Source organism: Hippichthys cyanospilos, chromosome 12, assembly GCF_059441005.1.
Source record: "Hippichthys cyanospilos isolate Australia breed blue-spotted pipefish chromosome 12, RoL_Hcya_1.0, whole genome shotgun sequence".
In the NCBI taxonomy this organism is placed as follows: Eukaryota; Metazoa; Chordata; class Actinopteri; order Syngnathiformes; family Syngnathidae; genus Hippichthys; species Hippichthys cyanospilos.
The window spans coordinates 18,672,237-18,695,992 of record NC_142380.1 but is presented as its reverse complement, the minus strand read 5'-3'; the positions used below and the strand labels follow the sequence as shown (position 1 = coordinate 18,695,992).

General features: G+C 40.2%; 1 protein-coding gene across 4 annotated transcripts in view; it reads right to left on the bottom strand.

The window, feature by feature from the left end:
- The window catches only part of LOC148415213 (sickle tail protein homolog), an 89,580-nt gene extending 66,670 nt beyond the window's left edge, over positions 1-22,910 (bottom strand). For all 4 annotated transcript variants that reach the window (XM_088430282.1, XM_088430286.1, XM_088430285.1 and 1 more), the window contains exon 1: positions 22,372-22,910. In XM_088430282.1, coding sequence (XP_088286408.1) covers positions 22,372-22,648 — 277 coding nt within the window. In that variant the 5' untranslated portion in view covers positions 22,649-22,910. The remainder of the gene's footprint in view (positions 1-22,371) is intronic.
- Positions 22,911-23,756: the final 846 nt, after the last annotated feature.

Below are 23,756 nucleotides of genomic sequence, written 5' to 3'. Positions count from 1 at the left end.
AAAGGATTTATTATTGGAAATGAAACACAGAAACGCTATAAGAAAATCATTGAAGTCTTTCTGAGGAAAGAAAGAAAAATGGATTTTGTATTGAAAGAAGTAGGAGACACGCGTTTTGGTGAGTCAAGCATATTTTTTGTTTCATTTTTAATATCTTTTAGTAATTTTAGTTTATTCATATTCAATTATTGGTAAAGAAATAAAATCATGTTCTTATATTAAAGTGCAATTTGTAATTTAGTGTACAATCTTGTTAAAGCTTGCCTGCTTTTGGTGTCACGTTTGGGTTTTTCCTGTTGTGGCTTATTGACTTATTTTGCTTCTGGTGTCATGTTCTGTCTGGATTTTTCCTGTTGTGGCTTTATTTTGTGCAGTTTGAGTTATTTTGGTTTCGTGTTGTTTTTCCCTGGCGTGATACGTGATACGTTTCAATTGCTGATGCGGGTTTATATATGTTCAAATGCTCTGGAAAATAGCCTGTGTAGACCAGTAATATGTACAGTATGTGTGCTTCTGAGGGGGCCGAATCACTGAAAGCCTTTGTGAAACGCATAGACCACCACTGCTATATACTACCTGTGGTCTGCTGCCGCCGCATTCATTTCAATAGTAAGACCATTTTATGCTGTTGTAGATACCAACAACAGCAATTAAACATTTTGCCCTGAACTTTTCTCCTCAGACCTCGCATGTCAAGGGAGAAATAGAGAGGACCCAAGAGCATTCAGAGACAGGTCAGCGCTGTTGAGGGATCTTTATTTACGAGCGGACACTTGCTGGTTTGAAGGCTGGCGGGGACGGGCTGTTGTGATAGGTCGCCAGGCACAGTTGGGAGATGGCAGGCGGTCGGTTGGCTGGGAGCAAGCGACGCGGGGACACAGGCCAACTCGTGGGGCCGGCAGGCTATCGGGTCATCGGGATCGGGTGGGGTCAACGCGCTTGAGGTCGGGTTAGATCGGCAGACTATCGGGTGGTCAAGAGTGGACGGGGTCAAAACACGGGCAATCAGACAGGCGGGAATGCTGGAAGGCTCGGCGTGGCGCATGGAGACAATCTGGCGGATTGTGAGGGACAGAGACCGGGTTTTATACTGGGTGGTTGAGTGGTGGCAGCTGTTGATGTACAAGGCTTATTGGTAGGGGGGTTGAGCAGGTGTGATGAGTTGGGCAATGAGTGGCCGGACTGACAGAGTGTGACATCGCATTGTTTTTGGCGAATTTGTGGAAAAAAATAACACCACTTTCAGGCTAAAAATGCATTGTATTTCATTGCATAACTCTCATTTTTAACAAGTACAATATTACTATTTTTTTGGTGTAGTATATTACACGAATGAGACACAGCAAAAAGTAATGCATTACAGTAATTACATTTCTTTGGTATTGCACTACTCCCAACATTGTACCCATCCCTCGTTTTTTTGGTTGGACAAAGCCCTTCCTCTCAGCTATCATGAGTGTATTCACTTTTACCATTCTACCACATTCTATATGGCATTTTCAAAGTTAAGCTATTATCATTACCAGTGATGGTTTTTGAAGTTCTTAGTATAAATCTCTAACCTCCGTTTGTAAGCATTTAAAAATAAACGCATGGTGCATATTTAATGGGACTTTTTTTTTTTCAGAAGTGTGATGAGAAATACAAACATACAAGAGAATGCACTGCCTGTCAATCCACTGTATTATAGTAGTAGTCACACGTTCTGAGGAGGCCAGTCAATGCGTCAAAATAAACTATACTTATGGTACAAGTAATATATGACATGAATTCCCTTGGTACATTTTTTATTTGATGTTACCCCTAAAAGCATAATTGCAACAACCCTCAAATAACTTGATAATCTCTGGCTCCGATGTGAACAACACAGTGTTGTTCTGAAATAAAGTTCAAACTGTCCATTCAGGGCATTAAAAAAAAAAAAAAAAAGGAAAGAAAATCAAGAGGTAGCTGATGTTCTTTTTTTTTTTTTTTTTTTTTTTTTTTTTTTTTTTTTATAAAGTTATGTGCGAACCCAGTTCTCTTAACTGCAACACAAACGTGTTAACCACTGCACCAACGATCCGGCCTAACAAATGATCTTTCGGCAACAAGAAAATCAAACACCACCAATCAAACCAACCACTGTTGACTCAATTGAAAAAGAAAGATAGAATGAAAATAAATTTATTGACCCTGTAATTAATGCAGATCTATGTTGTAAAACATATATATAAAAAATGTTAGAAGAAACATATCTCAAAGTTTAGATGTATTTAACTAAGGCACTTTTAACTAAGGAATCATTCTACATATTATATTAGTTCATTATTACTGCCAGGGTTAAGGCACTTTGTCTTTCTAAGATACCATAAAATCTGTACGAATGATTAATGATTCACAACGTTTTGAACGTTGCTTGATTTCTCTCCCTTTAAATGATTAGGATCATTTTCAACCTCATGCAGACCTTGGTGATGACCGAATTATTTGAATCGGTTGTTATTGGGAGAGAGACCTTGAAAACCAGTGACATAATCCATTATTTGTCAAATTAATCAAACTCAAATTATATATCTTAGTTAAATTCAAAACAGCACAAGTAATATATAAAATAATATGATAACCAATCATGCCACTGTATTTTTTTTAATCAAAGAGGGTTGTTATAGTTTAGGGTCCACTTGGGATTTTAAAAATATTATAATATAAAACTAATATAAAGCAAATGCGTGTGCGTAAAAGGTATTAGTTTATGAAACAAAAATGGAATGATTTAATAAAAAAAGTGTGTGCGTTCAATGAAGGGTTTGCAATGACTGTGTGTAAAAAAAAAAAAAAAAAAAAATGAATCCGACAAATTTCTCGGAATCTCTGCTCTCCTAATCGGAGACCAGGGTCCTCAGTTGGAAAAGGGTGGTGTGCTCTCTCCCGGTCTAAGATGAGGTCCTTCACCAAGTGGAAAAGATTAAGTATCTTGGGGTCTTGTTCATAAGTGAAGGTAGGATGGAACGGGACATTGACAAGCAGATCGGTGCAGCGTCTGCTGTGTTGCGGATGCTATACCAGTTGGTTGTGGTGAAGAAATAAATGAGCCGAAAGGCGAAGGTGCTGGGATTGCCTGGGGATCCTTCCTGCCCTCACCAGTGGTCACGAGCTGTGGGTCGTGACTGAAAGAATGAGATCCCGGATACAAGCAGACAAAATTAGTTTCCTCCGCAGATGGCTGGGTTGTCCCTTAGAGATAGGGTGAGAAGCTCGGTCATCCAAGAGGGGCTCAGCGTCAAGTTGCTCCTCCTCCGTGTTGAGAGGAGTCAGTTGTGGTGGTGCGGGGATCTGGTTAGGATGCCCCCTGGACGCCTCCCTGGTGAGGTGTTCCAGACATGTTCCACTGGGAGAAGGCCCCAGGGACAACCCAGGACACGCTGGAGGGATTATGTCTCTCGGCTGGCCTGGGAATGCCTGGGGATCCTGCCGGAGGAACTGGACGAAGTGGCCAGGGAAAGAGAAGTCTGGGCTTCCTTGCTCAAGCTGCTGACCCCGCGACCTAACCCCGAAAGGTAATGGATGGATGAATCAGACATGACTTGACATTGGAATTTGTAGAAATTCCAGAACTGCTAAGAAATGCGTGGTTTTCAGGGTTTTTTTTGTATACATTATTCTATTGTATACAAAACAAACTAATGTCTAAATATGACACTCTTGAAGTTTTAGTCCTGCTTTCTTCTCCCTTTGAACATGTGTTGAACTAGGACACCTATTGATGATGACTTCTGACTTTATTAATTTATTTATGTTTTAATTTGTTTATAAGTTCAATAAATGAAATCAATAAATCAATGATACTCCTCGTCTTCATGTGATCCCTGAAGGCCTTCTGGGATCACATGAAGACGAATGAATTTTTCAAAAGATGGATCTGTGCAAGCTCTTCAACCACCACATAGTGACCACATTTGCAAGTCTGATGCTCCCCCAACAAGATAAAGTGAGTGTGCAACTTCTATTTTGTTCAATTTACATAACACAGTTAGCCATTCACAGGTGATTCAGGATGCAAGCTATAATCCTTGGTGCCATTTAGCACTTTGATGGTCTTTATAGGCAGAAGTGTCAAATGGCACCTCTCTGGTCTTTCTAGTGTTAAATCACTCCATAGCATGCTTATGTAGGGTGGATTGAACAGAAGGTTCCACAGCTACTTTAAAGTATCTCCCTTCAGGCCCTGTAAGCCTGTGAATAAAGGCCGGGCCTAGTCTAGCTATTTTAGCTCTTCATGTTTGTAATGATGTATTCATCCATGCTGTGTTTGAGCTTGAAGTATTGACCTTAAAATGAACATGCTCTTGAATTTTTCAAAAAATTTAAATTGAATATTTAAATGGGCAGGAATTATTTGCTGCTGATCTTCGGGGTTATAGGTGAGCTGGAGCCAAACTCAGCTACTTCTGGTGGCGGACTAACTGCCTGTCACTTCTGTACCTTAAAAAGACAAAAAATCGATTCCTGAAGTAACACTATACCAAAATATATCAAAATACTGTACATTTTTTTCTTTTTTGAGAAAAATAACAGGAATTACAAAAAACATACACTATTTGAAAATTCCAATCTGAAACTGAGTGGTGCTTTGTTATCGAACTTCATTGCTCATCATGGATTGTCCATAACAAACACCATGTTCAAACATTTATGTGCACTTGTGCACTTTGTCACTGATTCTGTTCATTATTTTTATAGACAGAATTTCTAGGCGTAGCTGAAGCATTGAGGCAAACCGGACCCGGTTTGGGGGTCTGAGCATTGCATCTCTGCTAGTTGCAGATGATGTGGTGCTGTTGGCTTCTAGAGACTGTGACCTCCAACTCTCACTGGAGCGGTTCGCAGCCGAGTGTGAAGCGGCTGAGAAGAAGCACCTCCAAATCTGAGACCATGGTCCTCAGTCGGAAAAGGAATGCCTTCTCAGGGTCGGGGATGAGGTCCTGCCCAAGTGGAAGAGTTCAATTTTCTTGGGGTCTTGTTCATGAGTGAGGGAAGGACGGACCATGAGATTGACAGGTGGATTGGTGCAGCATCTTCTGTGATGCAGACGCTGTACGGGTCTGTTGTGTTGAAGAGAAAGATTAGCTGAAAGGCAGAGCTCTATATTTACCAGTCGAATTATATTCCTGCCCTCAGGTCATGAGTTGTGGATCGTAACAGACAGAACAAAATCCCTCATACAAGGGAACAAACCCTTTCATATGGCAGGGTGTGTGGGCTCTCCCTTAGAGATAGGGTGAGAAGTTCGGTCATCTGTGAGGGACGGGCAGCCACTGCTTCTTCATGATGAGAGGAGCCAGGTAAGGTGCCTTGGGCATCTGGTTAGGATGCCTCCGGGATGCCTCTCTGGTGAGGTGTTTTAGCACATCCCAGCAGGAGGAGACCCTGGGGGCAAACCAGGCTGTGCTGGGAACGCCTGGGGACCCTCGTGTAGGAGCTGGACGCAATGGCCGAGGGAAGTATGGGTTTCCTTGGGCAAGTTGCTGCACCCATGAACCGAGCCAGACAAAGCAGTACCTAATGGATAGATGGACGGGTAATATATTTGCTAAAAAATAAGCAAAATCACATATTTAAAAAAACAACAAAAAAGAACACCTACAACTAATCTTTTTTGTTTTGGGACCGTTTCAGTGCCAATGATAAAGCTGTGCATAAATAAAATATTTCGATTTTGCTAAATGGGCCTTGAAAATTTAACATTGTTGTTGGGCCACAACTTTTTACAGAATTTGGTAAATGTCTTGACTTCCCAAAAGATCAACCCTATTATTCAGTCCAAACATGCAGGTATTGTTTTACAGATTTCTTTTTTTTTTTTTTTTAACCTTAAAGTAGCATTGGTTTTCAGGAGTTGAAAATGCTATTTTTTTCTTTCTAAAATTGTGTGGACCTTTACAAAGATTATAAACTCAGTTGTCGTCTTGGTTTTGACTTTTCTCAGCGAAAGATTTTAAATGCCAAACACTGCTTCAACACAACGCATTTACATTCCACTCGATGTGCTTCAATGAATTTAGTGAAATTCAAATCGTATCAACTTTGTGCAATAGATAAGTTACAGATTTGAAAACCATAAAGATAAATGTCATTATAAAATCAAGCATAAAGTAATGGCTCAGAGATTCGAGGGCATCGCAAAAACAACCCCTTGCAAAAATAAACTTCTAGGCTACAGTGACATTTGAAAATGAAATTTAGGCCCAGCAGTGTTTGATGCACTCACAAAGACTTCTCATGACTGCCTTGTCACATTCAGTCCTTTGCTACAAAGGTCACATAGAGAGATCTTGTGTTAATGTTGTCACTTCAGATTGTTATGTCCTAAATTCACCCTCAAAGTCTCAAATCCCATTAATTTAATAAAGGATAACGCTGAATTGGACTATAGTAATGTATACTGTAAAAAGTAAATTAAAAAAGCCATTCAATAAGAATTTTCTTTCTATAAAAAGGAAACATTTTGTACAGCAAAAATGTGTATTTCAGGATATAAATTACATACTTTTCTTATTAAGATTCTGTTTTTTCTAATAACAAAATGAAAAAAATTGATTTTGCATTATATTCTTCAATCTAAAGACCAAGACCATTATTCTTAATTTAGAAAATGATAGCAAAAACATAATCTTAATTTAATAACAGACTTACACATATACTTTCTTATCACCAATTATTTATTTCCACAAAGAAAATGTGAAACCTTCGTTGGAAGCACAATGCGTTAGGAAAAAAAAAGGATAAGGCAGCAATCATGTCACCAAGATGATATTTTAGTGGCAAATAGGTCACAGCTTTGTGAACAAAAGAGTAATATGGAGTGTAGTTCACGTTTTCAGATCAAATAAATTCCTTTCCTTGTGTTATGCTTGGAGTCTCAATTAGGTATGCCATGTAATTTTGTAATATTGGTCCCAATGTATGCAGATGGATTTTAATAACTCCTTATATTATGACAACACTCTGTCAAGTTCTGTGTTTGTTATATGGTTTTGATTCCTTCCTCTGTGTCAACAAATCAGCACCCTGCACCACTTGTGTCTTGTCCAGGTGTTCAGTGTTGTCTCGTCAATTTAGCTTGTACTTATTTTCCTATTTTTGTTCTGTTCTTGTCGGATCATTGTCGTGTCACCTGCCCAGTGAGTTAGTGTCCAATGATTCCATCACTGTCAAGGTGTGGGATAGGACCCATGAGCATGCTTGAGTCAGGGGTAGGAGTTGAGAGCAGTTATTTAATTACAAGACGGGTTGATGAGAGCAGCAGCACACAAGCAGCAGGAGACAGGCAGGTTTGGGGTCCAGCAGGTGTAACATGAGACAGCTTCCAAGAGAGTATGTGACGATAAGACAGATTTCACAGAAAGACCCAAGCTTGATACTACAAGTAGTATGATGACTTAAAGACATGTTTAAGGCGTAAAAGGCCAAAAGACATGCAGGCCTTGTGACAGGCAAGTGTTGACTTACAGACATTAAGACATGCAACTCTTAGTGAGTGTGCCATCTCCAAAAGGACCAGGGGACCCCAATGGGCAGAAAAGCGTCAAGCAAAACTGGCTGGCAGGCACATAAGTAGTCGGGGACAGGCATGCCAAGGCACAAGCAGACAAAACATTTTTTAATTATTTGAGTGGTCGAAAAAAAAGTCTCAGTAAGCACACCCTAGTATGGATATGGACAAACTATGGCCTTCGCGCTGGATACGGCCCCGTTGGTGTTTTTAATCCGATGGTACAGAATTAAGGCTTGATGTGAGTGACTGTGTTGGTTTCATTTTGACTTGTAATGTCAAGCATTTCAACATCACATGGCACAGCAGGCGCAGTGACATTACTTTGCAAAGCCTCAAGGAAGATAGATGGATAGAGAGAGAGAGAGAGAGAGAGAGAGAGAGAGAGAGAGAGAGAGAGAGAGAGAGAGAGAGAGAGGGTGGGAGGGGGAATGTATTCCAGTGACAGGTGTTTAACTAGTAAGCTAAACAAAAAAAAGCGGTTTAATTTCCATTATATTCTTTGGCACTGGACAAAAGCAAAAAAATAAAAGACAATGCTCATCTTTTAATTTTTATTAGAGGGATTAATGAGAATTTCGAGATAATGGAGGAGTTTTTGGAAATGGGAAAGGAACTACGTAATAGCATAGCAGCGCTCGTACAGATGCATGTTACCTTGGAATACGCTTGCTCGGGTTACCACAGAAGGATCACCAAATTTGACAGGAAAAAACATCGGGATGTTCAAGAGAATTCAGGATAGCGTGAAAGAGCACAAAAGGAGGCAATGTTCCTGCATTGTATAATTTACCAGAAATCACTGTGTTGCAGCTTGATCACGTTTCAAAGCCAGTTGTGAAACTTGTTACTTTATTTGAGGGACTTCACTATCACCAGTTTATTCATTTTCATCGCCAGTTTATTCATTTTCTTGAGGAAAGTTACGCTGATTACACGGACGTAATGTACCATTCTAATGTCTGCTAGTCAAGTTTAAGATGTGTACGAATGCTCAAACAGGAGATTTTTTTTTTCATTTTTGGAACTACTTGAAAATACTGACAATTTTTCAGAGTTGAACGTGATTTATCTTTTACTGTGGACATACGGACAAACATAAACGAGCTGAATGTAAAGCTACTAAGGAAAAATCAGTTTGTCCATGAAATGCAGAGCCTTCAAAACCATCCATCCATTTTTTGTAGCCACTTACCCTCATTAAGGTCGCAGGCCGGCTGGAGCCTATCCCAGCTGTCTCTGGGCAGCAAGCGGGGGACACCCTGAACTGCTTGCCAGCCAGTTGCACAGCAGAGACGAACAACCATTCACACACTCAATCACACCTCAAGACAATTTAGGCCTTGTCTACATGTAACCACCTCATTTAAATCCGCATATACTCCCTCTCGTCGTTGTTTGATTATTTAAAAATGTCATGTCTATATGAAACCGCATACTGTGGTTTCAAATTCGTGTGCAAGCATGCCAAGTCGCTAGGCGGCAGTAACGTCGCAAATTCTGTCTAATCAGAAAGAACTTCCACCTCTGATTTGTCCAATCAGAAAGAACTTCCACCTCTGATTTGTCCAATCAGAAAGAACTTCCACCTCTGACGTCACCGGTATCCGCATCTTCGGTGAGAAAAAGAGTAGTGCGATGACACAAATCCCCGTTGAAGCTGGTCACACGCAACTACGAAACCGGAGGCTTGGCCAAATCTCCACTTTGGCTAGAGGTGTTGAAACATTCAGCTATGATGAAAAAAAAGGCTGGCTATGTATAGCAAATAGGGCAAAACAGAGATATTTACTGCCTGTTTGCAAAAACCCCAGCCAGGTGAAGACGAGGCCTTGGAGTGTCCAGTTCACCTGGCTTGCATGTTTTTGGGAGGAAGCTGGAGTACCTGGAAAAAACCCACATGGACTCAAAGAGAACATGCAAACTCCACAAAGGAAGGCTGAAGGAGATGAATTCAAACCCGAGTCCCCGATCTGTCAGGTGGGCATGCTGACCACTGCTCCACCGAGCTGCCCCTTCAAAACCAAGCTAGTTTTATTTTTTAATCAAATGTTCGACAAATGATTCGCTCATTTCCTCACACTGGCTACTAGGGGTGGGAATCTTTGGCAGTCTCACAATTCAATTCAATTCCAATTTTGGATTCTCTGATTCGATTCAAATACAATTTTCCATTCTCAACGATTTTCAATTCAAAACGATTTGATTCAATGACTTAAAAACATTTTCTGCTTCAATCTGTACAAGAGCAAAGAATCATCAAACTATGTGGGTCATTTTTGCAAGAGAGAAGAACAAAGGGAAATAGTTTATATTTATTTTAAGTTTTGATTTGTAAGGAGCATGGCTTTTTCCACAAAAATAGCATCTGCAAATGACATCTGCTATTTTTTAAGCTAACTGTATAGCTTTGTAATGCTTTTATAGAATAGTATAAGATAAAACAAAAAAAGTAGAAATCATATCCCACGATATTATATTTATATAAAAGTTAACATTATTATACTTTTTAAACTGTTGCCCAAAGGAAAATATAAATATTGATATCAGAACATTTACGATAACCAAAGAAATAAATATGAACTTTTTCATGTGAGCAGCTAAATTGATAATCGGGAGCATTATCACAATTGTTTGTAACAAAATATTTAATAGAGTAGAGACAGTATATTTATTCATTTGCAAGAAAACCACACTGCTTCTCCTGAATCTGACATTCCCTCCTCTCCAGCACCCATGAATAGACCTTACTGGGGACACTGAGGAGTGTGATCCCTCTGTTGTTGGAACACACCCTTCGGTCCCCCTTCTTAAAAAGGGGGACCACCACCCCAGTCTGCCAATCCAGGGGCACTGTCCCCAATGTCCACGCGATGTTGTAGAGGCCTGTCAACCAAGACAGCCCCACAACATCCAGAGCCTTTAGAAACTCAGAGTGGAACACATCCACCATGGATGGTGGACCAGAAAATCCTCAGAGCCGTCCAGAAGTCGCTTTCCATGGCCTCACCAAACTCCTCCCACATTCGAGTCCCACAGGCCCTTCAGCTTGACGGCATCCCTTACGGCTGGTGTCCACCAGCAGGTTTGGGGATTGCCACCACGACAGACACCAACCACCTTACGGAAGCAACTCCGGTCAGCCGCCTAAACAATGGAGGTGCGGAACATGGTCCACGCTGACTCAGTGTCCCACGCCTCTCCCGGGACATGGGAGAAATTCTGCCGGAAGTGGGAATAGAAACTTCTTCTGACAGGGGACTCTGCCAGACGTTCCCAGCAGACCCTCACAATACGTTTGGGTCTGCCAGGTCTGACCGGCATCCTGCAGCCCCACAATCGAAGCCAACATATCACCAGGTGGTGATTAGTTGACAGCTCCACCTCTCTCTTCACCCGAGTGTCCAAAACACATGGCCACAAATCCGATGAGACACCACAAAGTCAATCATTGAACTGCGGCCTAGGGTGTCCTGGTGCCACGTGCACATATGGACACCCCTATGTTTAAACAACTATACTGTAAGCTTAGTCCGAGCTCGACAACAAGCTAAACTCTGAAGTGATGATGCAAGACTTTCTCATAGGAGTTAGTAGCTTTTAATGCACATCTTGGCGTCAACATCAGTAGAGTGAAATTAAAAATAAAGGAGAAAACAGCCTGTTTTTTGATATACCCTGCCTCCTTCTTTTCCCCCAACTGTGTAACTTACCAAGATTCCTGTTAGCACAATTTGCGGCAAAATAAAAACATAGCAAGAGTCATCTAGAGCAAATTACTGTAAATGAAAAGCAAAACAGAAACATTTAAACTCTAACCCTACGCGTAGGAAAGAGATTAGACTGCTTTCAAACAGTGCAACCTTGACAATCTTGGAAAGGGCTGCGTGGTGACGTCATGACACAGGGCTTAAAGACAGAAGCCGACAGGAAGCATATCGATATCTGTTTATTTTTTTTAAAATATTGATTTAATTACATTTTATATCAATTTAAATAATAGTAAATGAGAATTGCGATTCTGATTCAAATTATTTTTTGGCTCACCCATACTCGCTAAGTTAAAGAGCTCCGTAACATTTGAAAAATAATAGTTGATGACCTCTATTTTGATAACTTCGTCCGCCATGTTTATTTTGAACTTGCAGTAAAAGAATGTTAATCGAGAAAAAAAATAACTCAGCTTCATTAAATAAATGCTGCAAACCCCATGAGCTTCACACCGTAAGCTAATGATGATGGAGATGATCAAGTCATTGTCACGATCTTGCTTCCGGGAGTAACTTAAAAATAATTACCAGAAAGTTATTCACCCGCAGCAGCGGAGGTAAATCAAGTCTTAGATAGCTAGGCAACAAGTCTGTTTTAAGTTCATGGTAAGTTTGCTAACGTCCCCGTGTCAAGCAAACCATATTCATTTGTTGTACGAGCTTATCAGGGGAGTTTGCATTACTATTCTTTGCTACTGTTTTAACTCCACATAAACAATGCACACATGACTAATTCATCTGTAGCTGCATGAAACATAATGCTGCCTATATTCTGTTGGCTCTGCCTAGGTGGTAATTTTGAGAACGCACCATTGACCTTGTGTTGGTTTACAGATATACAGTAGCTTTGAATCAGAGGTACCAAACATACAGCCCTTTCCTGGCCCACAAAAAGGTTTAAACGGACCCACGAGATAATTTTGCGTACAAAAATTAGCTGAATTTTTTCATAAATGAAAAACTTGAAATGTTTGATGATTAAAAGTATTGTTAAGATTTTATGATTAACCTTTGATTAATTATTTTAGGATTGATAGTGACTTTCTGAAATCACTTCAGACCTTCATATCTGACTTCGCTTTCTACAGTCACATTTTATTCCCGTACAATATTTGAATCCAGAGTTTATGAAGGAAAATAAGAAAGATTCTGATAAGATTCTGAAATTTTGATTGCAATGTACAGTGCTCGAATTGTTGCTTCCTTCACCCATTGTAAGACTTAGGGTTTACCTCAAGGATATTTCAGAAGGGCTTCTTGGGAGTTGGGCATCAAACCTGCAAACTCATACTAAGAGTACGACCAACTGATCCAAGCTGCCCCTTTGGCAGAGCATAAATGTCTTAGATACAAGCAAAGCCCGTTTTTCCTCCTCATAGTTTTGGCCCATGCCATATCAATGCCATATCAATTACGTGTGATTTTTCATGAAAATAAATTCTGATGTGACAAAGGATCCTTTACAATCTTGCTTTTGTATGCACCATGATAATTGTCCATCCCGTTCCTCTCGCGTGCTCCCGACTCCTTGACAAAGTAAATCTGATTGATCTAGTTCAGCAGAGGCCCTGAGGGAAACCACAGCTTTATACAAATCACAGCTTTATACTGTGTGCTGAGCAGCAGTGTGTTTCTATTATCATATATATATATATATATATATATATATATATATATATATATATATATATATATATATATATATATATATATATATATATATATATATATATATATATATATATTATCAAACACTGAAAAAACAACAGAAGGAGTAATTCAGACTAATTCTATTTATTCTTTCACATTAGTGCGCGCCGTGACTTTAGATTGAGACTCGGAAGAGTAATGGGTGCAAAGTGAGACCGCATTCAAATCTTGGTAGCAGTTTGAAAACTTCAAACTCACACTTTACCCTTTTCACTTCTGTTGGCACAATGCATCTTATGGTAGCAATAAGATGAAATGGCATCTCAGCGGTTCATTACACAACTATCTACACACTCTTCACAATCGATTTTTCCATACACAAGCCAGTGCTGGGCCCACTGTCAACAAGTTAGCTTGCGTTATCAATTAACCATCATGTACTGTGGAAGTATATTGATAAAATGTGCAATAAATGTGTGTAACTATAGATTACACTGATTATAATGTTCACTTCTCTGGCACCTTTATATTATTATTATTATTATTATTATTATTATTATAAAAAACAGATGGAACAAAAACACAGGGCCTTTAACACACTGGCTTATAGGAATTCAAATCAGCTAATCCTTTCTTTCTTTCTTTCTTTCTTTCTTTCTTTTTTTAAAACACTGAATTAGCTTCTGGCCATTCAAACATGTACGGATATCTCAAAATGGACAGAATATGGAACATGGCCTAGGTAAAGATAATTTAAATGAATGCAGTAAATACAGTACAGTGTACATTAGATCTACAGTATGTAAGAATGATACCATGTACTTAAATAAATAGAAGCCCTCTCCCCCAACACTGCATTAATGTTAATAAGTTCATCAGCCCAAATTTTTCAAAATCATACCATAGAGTTTTCCAAAAACATGACGCAACTGCTCCCTAAATGTTGTCTAGAACTTTTAACCACATCATTTCCACCAAAATCATGCTTAAAAAAGCCACACTGTGGGCGAGACAAGAAAAAGCATGCAACAAATTGTGTCATGAACTTTATTTGAAGAGACATGCGGTTTAATGCGTTAGATTCTCAAAAATAGTCTCTGTGAATGTTTTCAGATCAAATAGCTCTTTCTGAGGACACTCATTGTTAATTGGTGTGCAGTATAGCAGATATGAACAACAAAACTTATTTTCATTGGTTTAAAAAAATGTAAGAACGGAAGATGTCTCATGAATATTCTGAAAATCAAATTCTTTCTGGCTTTAAATAGAGCGTTGAATTGGAAGCTGTCTCAGAGGAAACTATTGTGGCTGTCAAATCAAATAAATAACACTGTAAAGCAGCATCCACTGAGATTTGTACAAGGAGCAGAAAGAGGAAATTCGCTTTGAGAGACACACATGACATGACATTTAAGCAAAGGCAATTATACTACATGATACAATTGAACAATATTTTATTAGTCATATCATTCCAGCACATAAACCTCAAAAGTTATGTTATGTCATACTGTTGCAGCTGCCTCATGTATTTTTCTGTCCATAAAAGTCTCTACCACTTTGTTTACTCCACTTAGTTAAGCTGGAAAATAAAATTAATATATTGCATTATTATTACAATCACCAGTGCCAATTGTAAATGGTATTTCACTTATATAGTGCTTTCCAACTACAAGGAACTTGACACTGGCTACTTGTTTACCTACTGATGAGGCAGCATTAGGAGCAACTCATTATCTTGCTCAAGGACACTTTGACATAGTCACAATGCCTGGGCGATTGACTCCATAACCACTTGGTTGAAAGATCACCCAATTTGCCACTGAGCCAGTGAAAATATGTCCCTGGCATTGAATGAATGAATTTATAATATATGAGCTTACCAAGAGAAATATATTCATACATAATATAAAGAAAATACAGTGGACCCCTGGGTTACAGCGTCCCCGACTTACTTTTTTTTCATGTTGTGATGTGGAATACTGAGTTTTTTCATCCCCTATGTAAGACTTTGCAACAAAAAAACAACTGTCATGACCCTAGGGGCTTGGCTGTATTTATGTTGTTTTGTGTCCATCTGCAGGCGTTTTTAGGTAATTGCACTTATTTTCTGTTGCCACCCCTGCAACGTGTCACTACAATACTGGTCTGCTTTGGTCGGTGTCTCTTCATGGAGATGCTGGTCTGCTATTGGTTGGCCTCACTCGTTTCAAAATGGCGGAATGGTAAAGGTTTGTTCTATCATATTTATAGTGCATTTTACTGCGTAATTCAAAGTTGAATAGGTTACCCATGGGTCCCAAGATTGCTCGTGATGTTTAAGAGAGAAGTAAAAAGATGACTTATACGGGAACAAAGGTGGAGATAATCAAGAAATACAAAGCTAGCCTAGCCTAGGCCACTCTTACTAGGGAATATGGGCATAACAAGCGCCACTCAAAGGTAAGTAAATCCTTTCTATATTTTTTATTTATGATGCTTTTTGATTGTATACATGTATATTATATACACTTAGCACTTATTATACTATTTTGGTACCAATTTTTAAGATGTATGTACAATTTTGATGTTTTTACCTGGGGTTCTAAGCGCATTAGCTATTTAACATAGGTTTGGATTGCCCATCATACGATGAATTCGCCTTACGACCCCAACCGAGGAATGGATTAATGTCGTTACACGGGGGCCCACTGTGTGTGTGTGTGTGTGTGTGTGTATATATATATATATATATATATATATATATATATATATATATATATATATATATATATATATATATATATATAAAACCAGCAGTGATTGGTGCTGTCAAGCTGAAGAAGGAGTCCTATTGGGCCTTTGGAAGTTTGGAGACAGTTGGCGAGTACCGGACTGCGACTTTGGCGGTCACCAAGGCAAAAACATGGGTGTGGGAGAAATTCGTGAGACCATGGAAAACGACTTCTGGGTGGCTACGAATAAATTCCGGTCCACCGTCCAGTGTCTCAGGAGGGGGAAGCAGTGCACCATTAACACTATGTACAGTGGGGATGGGGCACTGCTGACCTCAACTCAGGATGTCGTGAACCGGTGGGCAGAATACTTTGAAGACCTAAATTCCACACGTCTTCCTCTGAGGAAGCAGAGTCTCCAAGGTGGGCTCTCCCATCTCTGGGACTCAAGTCATCGAGGAGGTCCAAAAACCCCTTGGTGGCAAGGCCCCAAGGGTGAATGAGATCTGCCCGGTGTTCGTGAAGGCTTTGCATGTTGTAGGACATCAGAGCCAGCACCTCTGGATTGGCAGACTGGGATGGTGGTCCTCCTCTTTAAGAAGGGGGACCGGAGAGTGTGTTCCAACTACAGAGGGATCACACTCCCCAGCCTCCCTGGTAAGGTCTATTCAGGGGTACTGGAGAGGAGGGTCTGGCAGGAAGTGGAACCTTCATCCTGGCCGTGTAACAGAAGACCAAATCTACTCCCTCGGTTGGATCCTCGAGGGTGCATGGGACTTCGCCCAACCAGTCTATATGTGCTTTGTGGACTTGGAGAAGGCGTTTGACCGTGTCCCTTGGGGATCTCTGTGGGGGGTGCTTTGAGAGTACGGGGTACCGGACGCCCGGATATGGGCAGTACAATCCCTATACAACTGATGTCTGAGTTTGGTCCACATTTCCGGCAGTAAATCGAACATGTTTCTGGTGAAGGTTGTACTCCGCCAAGGCTGCCCTTTGTCACCCATTCTGATCATTAATTTAATGGACAGATTTTCCAGGTACAGCCGCAGCATTGAGGGGTCCAGTTTGGGAGTCTCAGCATTTCATCTCCTATTTTAACAGATGATGTGGTGCTGTTGGCCTACTCACATCGTGACCTCAAACTCTCACTGGAGGTATTCACAGCCGAGTGTGAAGCGGCTGTGATGAAGATCAGCACCTCGAAATCCGAGACCATGGTCCTCAGTCAGACCACTGAGGGTGGAGTGCCCTCTCTGAGTCGGGGATGAGGTTCTGGAACCATGGAATAGGGAAAAAGCTTGGGCGAATGAACACGTGCGTTCCCCTGCATTAATTCAACGCCCAAGCCTTTTTTTTTAATTCATTCAGCAAAGCATTGCACATTACAAGACATAACGAAAAGAGCCAGTCGGGCGCCACCAACAGCTGGGCCAAGGTCCCAGCTCACACTTTCCTGCGTCAACAGCTTTATCTAAAGACTGGGGCGAGATGAACTAGGACTGCTCACATGGATAGCAATGCACACTATTCTAGACAAGAAATAAGCACATAATGATAACAACCTAATATATGATTTCCTTCCCAGCCTCCCTGCTCAAGATGCTGCCCCCGCGACCCAATCCCGGAATACAGTAGAAGATGGATAGATGAATGTATGTGTTTTATTTTATACAAAATTTTGTTGAGCCTGGAAGGGGGCTCCTCCCAGTTGCGGTCACTTGTGAAGGTTTCTGATTTTCCCCTGATGAGGTTTTTGAGTTTTTCCTTCTTCTTGTGGAAGCTTTGTTTAGGAGATACCAGTGTGTATTTGTGATGTCATTTGTGATGTTCTATGTTATTTGTTTTTCACTTGTGAAGCCCTTGAAGACTGTGGTGGTCAGGGCTATACAAATGAATTTGACTTGACTTGATTACTACCGGCGGTAACCCAAGGGTGTCAAACCAGTTTTAGCTCTCCAGCCGCATGGAGAAAAAATTATTCTCAAGTGGGCTGAACAGTTAAAATTATACTATACTGTATATCTTAAAAACAGTTCATGTCAATTACATGAAGATTTTTGCTATGTTGGCTGGCCTCGCTGCAATTCCTTGCAAATAGTGGATGTCAATTGTAAATATATTGTTGAAAAGTAAAATGAAAAAAATAGAGATAAATACAGTAAAATAGCTTTGTTTTTGGTTCCCTATGTATCCCAAATAATGCATTTTTCCACACATTGCATGAAATGAATGGAAAATGAAATGAAAAATACATGAACATGGTGCGTGAATGGTTGTTCTTCTCTGCATGCCCTGCAATTGGCTGGCAACCAGTTGAGGGTGTCCCACCTACTGTCCGAAGTCAGCTGGGATAGGCACCAGTAAGTCTTTGACCCTTATGAGGATAACTGGCTATACAAAATGGATAGATGGGATGGATAAAGCACCAATGTTCACCCTGTGATTTGCTCCTTTGCCCCTTCTAGTTATTCCCTCAAGAGATCTGTTTTAATTGGAAAAATAAGTTAGCAAGATTGTCTTCCAGTACATACGTACAGCAATTTTTATGATGAAACTATGATTACATAAGGCGTAGGAAATACACTTCCATCGATTATGTGGCAAGAGTGTACTTTTACTTAGTGTTGCTACGCAGGCTCAGCTGCAGGTCTAGGGAGTTGCCCAGACTTTTTATAAACGGTGCTGTTTTCCTTAACCCTTTGACTCCCGCTCAGACAATGTGTCCCACAGCTTTTCAAAAATTGGCAACAGGTATTGGAATGGTACTGTCAACAAGGTAGCTTGCTTCTCAATTAACAATCTTGTACTGCAGAAATATATTCATAATATGTACATATATGTGTGTTACTATAAATGACACTGATTACTATGTATTGTAGGCATTTGGTGATAATGCTCACTTCTCTGGCACCTGTATATTTTTATATTATCATAACAATTTAAAGGTTAAGATATTATATTATTATAAAATACCAATCAAACAAAAAAATCCCAGGGCCTGTAACCTAAACTATGGAAGTGGGATTTTTTAAAACTAATTTTCCAGGTATCCTAGAAGGTATTCTTTCCTGAAATTGGAGGAACCCATTGTGGATCAGTGAGGCTCTTTGATTCTCTATTGTGATTCAGGGCTATCTAAATAGATTTGATTTGACTTGTGTCAAACTGACCAATGCAACTGTCCGAAGTAATTTGAGTAGTTCGGTGGGAGACTTGGATGATGTAATCTTTTTCCAAAACAAGTCGCATGCAAAAGTGAATGAAGCATGAGTGTAACACTTATAAGAGCAACTATGGCTGAAGTTTGCTCGTGGTTCCTAACTGTAGAACAGTGTCATCAAAACCCCTATTACCAATGGATTTTGAAAGGCTGCACCTCTGTATGCTGAAGAGCATAGCTTGAGATCATTTCCAAATTGCCTCTGATGTAACTGACACCAGCAGCAACAAGGAGAAACTCAGACCATGTGTACAATTTATTTTTATTTTTTTGCGGTATTTAAAGAGAGCTTTGGTGCGTTTAGTGCCCAGCAGGTGGCAAGTAATTATCATCAGTGGTCCCCAACCCCCGGTCCGCAGACCGGTGCGGTCCGTGGATCAACTGGTACCGGGCCGCGTGGGCTGCACCCGAAATAATGTTTTGGAGATGATTTAGTTTAATGGTACGCGCACACCGAACGCGAACGAGGCGAAAAAGTGGAGAGTTTTGTATTGTAATCAATGGATTTCGCGTGACTGGGCGCGAATGCAAGTCGGGCGACGCGATGGACACGAATGGTGCGACGTGAATGGCCGCGCGCTGTCATGAGAAGGGAAATTTCGCCTTTTGCGTGAAGTTCATTTTTTTTTACTTTTTCCACGTTTCGCGTCGCGACAGCCAATCAACTTCAGGAACATTCAACAGCTCACGCAGGGGGCAGGAATGAATCATGGAGGCCGCTTTGCGGTCACCGGGAGCGATCCAACACGGCCAGCTGAGCTTTCAATACAAAACAGAGCCAAGCAAGAGCACTCACCTAGCTTGTAGAAAGGCGGAAGCGAGAACCTCGGACAACTGGTATGTGCAGTGTTTGCTTCACTTAACAGCTGTTGAACCATAGCTACTGTGCTAAGCTAATGATTGCGCAGTATTGTCAGCACAATATTTAGCATGGTCTCGGCCACTGTGGAATTGCGACATTGAAAACTTTTGGTGCCGCCTCTGGCCGCTGTTGGCCAGTATTTTTACTTGATTACATATATTTGCATACATCTTGAGAAGGATGATGTGGCTTTTAGAGCACCCCCCGGTCTACAATATAAATGTAAGGCGTTGACCGTGGTGATCAAAAGGTTGGGGACCACTGATTATAGTGACTTTTGACTTTCTATGAGGATGCACTCTTTAACTCGCTGTATTCAGCATTGTTTGGAAAAATAGCGCGTAAGGTTTCAAGGTTGAAGGTTTCAAGTTTGTGGTATCACCTAGTTTTTGAAATGACCTTTCATTAACTCTTTCAGTGCCAAGTGTCTTTGGAAAGGGCAACATCGAGTGCCAGGATATTTACCTTTTTCACTCTCCTTTCAAGGCCGACAGACTATTATGTGCTATGTCTATGTAAACATGGGTGCTATCATATGAAAAAAAAAAAAAATACTGTATATGTGTTGTATGTATGGCAACTCTGCCATCCAATGGTCACAGTTTACACTATATTGCTCAATTGGCTTCCTATTAGATAAGCACTAGTCAAGGGTCTCAAAAATGTATTTGACGATAATTATTTTATTTATTATTTTATCTTTTCTTTGGCTTTTGTCTTATATGAGACTCTGCACTGTCGTATTGTAGTTTTTTTTAATTGCTTGTATTTATTTATTTATTCTCGTTTTGGGGTGAAAAAGTGTTCTGAATGTCCACCTCACCTGCAAGGATTGCGATTTGACAATCTGCCTTCCTGTCTGGCGTTTCCATGTTCTCCCCATGCTTGAATGGGTTTGCTGATTGTGAGTGTGAATGGTTGGTTTTCTTTCTGTGCCCTGCAATTGGTGCACAACCAGTTCAGAGTGTATGTTGCCTACTATCTGGAGACAGCGGGGATAGACTCCAAAATGTTCATGACCCTCGTGAGAATAAGCGTTTAGGTTAGTGGATGGATGGATGTTTTGTATATTGGCCTCATTTGTCTTAGCTTACTGTTTTCATTGTGTTTAACATCTCGTAACCAATTTCACCCATTTAGAATGCAGAGATATCTGCTTTAAATTCATGCACAGTATAAATAAAGTTGATCTGAGAATTTGTTCTTTTATGGCTAAATTTAGCTGTTGCCATTTTCTATTAGCACTGTGGGCATTATGCATGACCTTAACAATTTAAAATATGTATGTGCCACTTCAAAATGCCCCCATCATCTATGCAGTGACCTGATAAAATCAACATAACCAGTGAACTCAGAGACATATGATGAATTAATTCAACATTTTAATCACTCTTGACTTCATCTGCAAAGTCCTGCACACAGCAACACATTAGTGGATGACTTAGTCATGTTACCTAATTACTGTGTAACGTGCTGCAGCAGTAGTTGATTTGTGCACTCAAACCCCCCCAAACACACACACGCGCACACCACACACACGTTGCTCTGAGGTGTTTGACTCATGGGCGCGTGTTTATAAGTTATACACGCTGACTGCTTCAAGAAGATCAGGAACGTGTTTGAATAAGAAGACTGTAAAAGCTGAACTGAACTCTGACAAATGTTAACATTTCTTTGAGACACAATCACATTCTCTATGCTAACGCAGATAAACCAATTTAATAACATGTAGTATTTGCATTTGCTGTCCTATCTACACTAGAATACTTGTCTATGCACACTTATACACAACCTATAGACCATCTTCAAAGACTTACAACATGATCTTGGTACAGATGGTGTCATTCAGCGTCATTCAACTACTCAGTGCACAAGGAATGCCGTATCGGAGAGTAATGTGCAATAGTAGTTTTCTGTGCACATGGCATAATAGAGGCACTTGAGATATGGACAAGCCAGATTCAATATGGAATAATTAGCTATTGACAAATGAAACTAAACTTGAGTTATGTGGACATATTAAGGGACGGTATGCATGGCATGGCATGGCATGGAAAGAACACAGCATTCCAAAAGAAATACTTGCTACCCACAGTTGAATGTGGTAGTGGTTCTATCATGCTGGGGGCTGTGTACCTAGTGCAGGTACTGGCAATCTTGTTAAAGTTGCAGGTTGTATGTGTCCCTGTCAGCATCAGCAGACTTGCCAACAATGTCCAAGAATCAGTGGCAAAGCTGACGAAAGCTGCACAAATTCTACTATTTTATCACATTTGTCATTTTTAATTGTTTTTTTTTGTTTTTTGTTTTTTGTTTTGCAGATAGTCAAGTGCAAGTTCATGCCTGCCAAATAATATTGCACCTAACCTAAAAGGACTGTTTTAACAGCCCTTATGGTCATGACAAAATGTTTATTTCAATAAACCGATAACAGTTTTGAACAAACTTCACTGAACTATCTGAAGACTACTATAAATATTGACAATTATCTGAAGTAAAAACAAATTTCCAGCATCAAAGGTTGTTTGTAGTTTTATAGCTAAAAATATAATTAATACTCATCCAATGGTGGTTTTCCCGATACTGGCTGTCACATTATGTTACTTACGAGGCCATCTTACCTTCATTGCAGCACTTGTCTGTCGGTTCAAGAGCTTTGTCATCATCTTCAACTTTCGTTGCTCTATTATCTCCTTGTCCTAGTCCAGAAGCTTGGCTTTGGTTTTGGCTCTGGGCTGGTAAACGTCTCTGGACCAAGTTTCCCTCACTGCCTGCTCTCATCAGCCTCTCTCCAATACGCAGCATGCATGAACGATTACCTTGGATGTTCTTTTTTAATATGCAGGTCTGGGATCCTGCTGATCCGGGTCGACCCAGCCGGGTTGGGGACTTGGACATCTTATCCACTGGGTTGAGCCCTTGTTAGTTACTCCAGGTTTTTTCTGTCTTCCTCCTCTCTGGTGCTTTATTAAGACTGACTTTACATTGACTTTAGATGTACTTTATTTCTTCCCCTCTGATTATTATTTTTTTTAATTTGTCTCGATCAGTCAGTCATTTTTTTTTATCCGGTTTGTCTCCTGTCACTTTCCTTTGTTTAGTCCCTTCGTAGCATGAACTGCCTGCTCCAAATGAATCTGATCTCTGTCTCCCTCTTTCACAGTCATCTCCTTCTCCCACTCTCCCATCTTTCCTGCGTTTAATGTTTTTCCCCTTTAATTCCCCTCCCTGCCCGTTCTCTCTCTGTCTCTTTCCCTCTTGATCTCTCTCTTTCATTCTCTCTCTCGTTCTCTCTTTCTCATATATTCTGGCAATGTTAGCATTTTAAATTATAAATTTAAAACATTATGAATCCATCCTGATGTCTCTATAGTCACATTCTACAACAAAAATATTTGTCTTTTTGCCATTGGTTCCCTTCGACAAAAAAATTCAGTTCTTGATATCTACAGCCTTTGCAGAAGATCCTGTTTACCACTTGTTCATTAAGCCATATAAGCAGAGAGGAGAACAGAATTTAATGCCAGATCAAATTTTATACTCACTGATCTAAAACATGGGGCAGTTTTGTCCCAAATTTTAAAGATTCATTTTAGGATAGCCCACTGAGCAGCACAATTTTGAAGGGGACCTAAAATGACAAGACATAACATGAGAACATAAATAGCATTATGGGAAAAAACAACAACAACGCAGTACGTGTTACGGACAGCACAACAGAAAAGGACAAACATACGAAGAAAAATATCAACAATAAAAATACGGTGTCAAAGCCTACCAGTCCATTTTCTCACCACATTCGACTTAATCAGTCTAATCACCACCAAGTGAACCGATCACCCACTCAGCCTGCTTTTTTCTACTTTCTGTTGCCAGCTTGTCTTCTTTCTAAAATATGCTAAACCCTCTGACACACCTTCCTGTTCTGCCTGCTTGGATTCGACTTGCCTGTCCCTAAATACTTGAACAACTGCTGTCCCTGTAACAAAGGCCCCTCTGCCTGCCT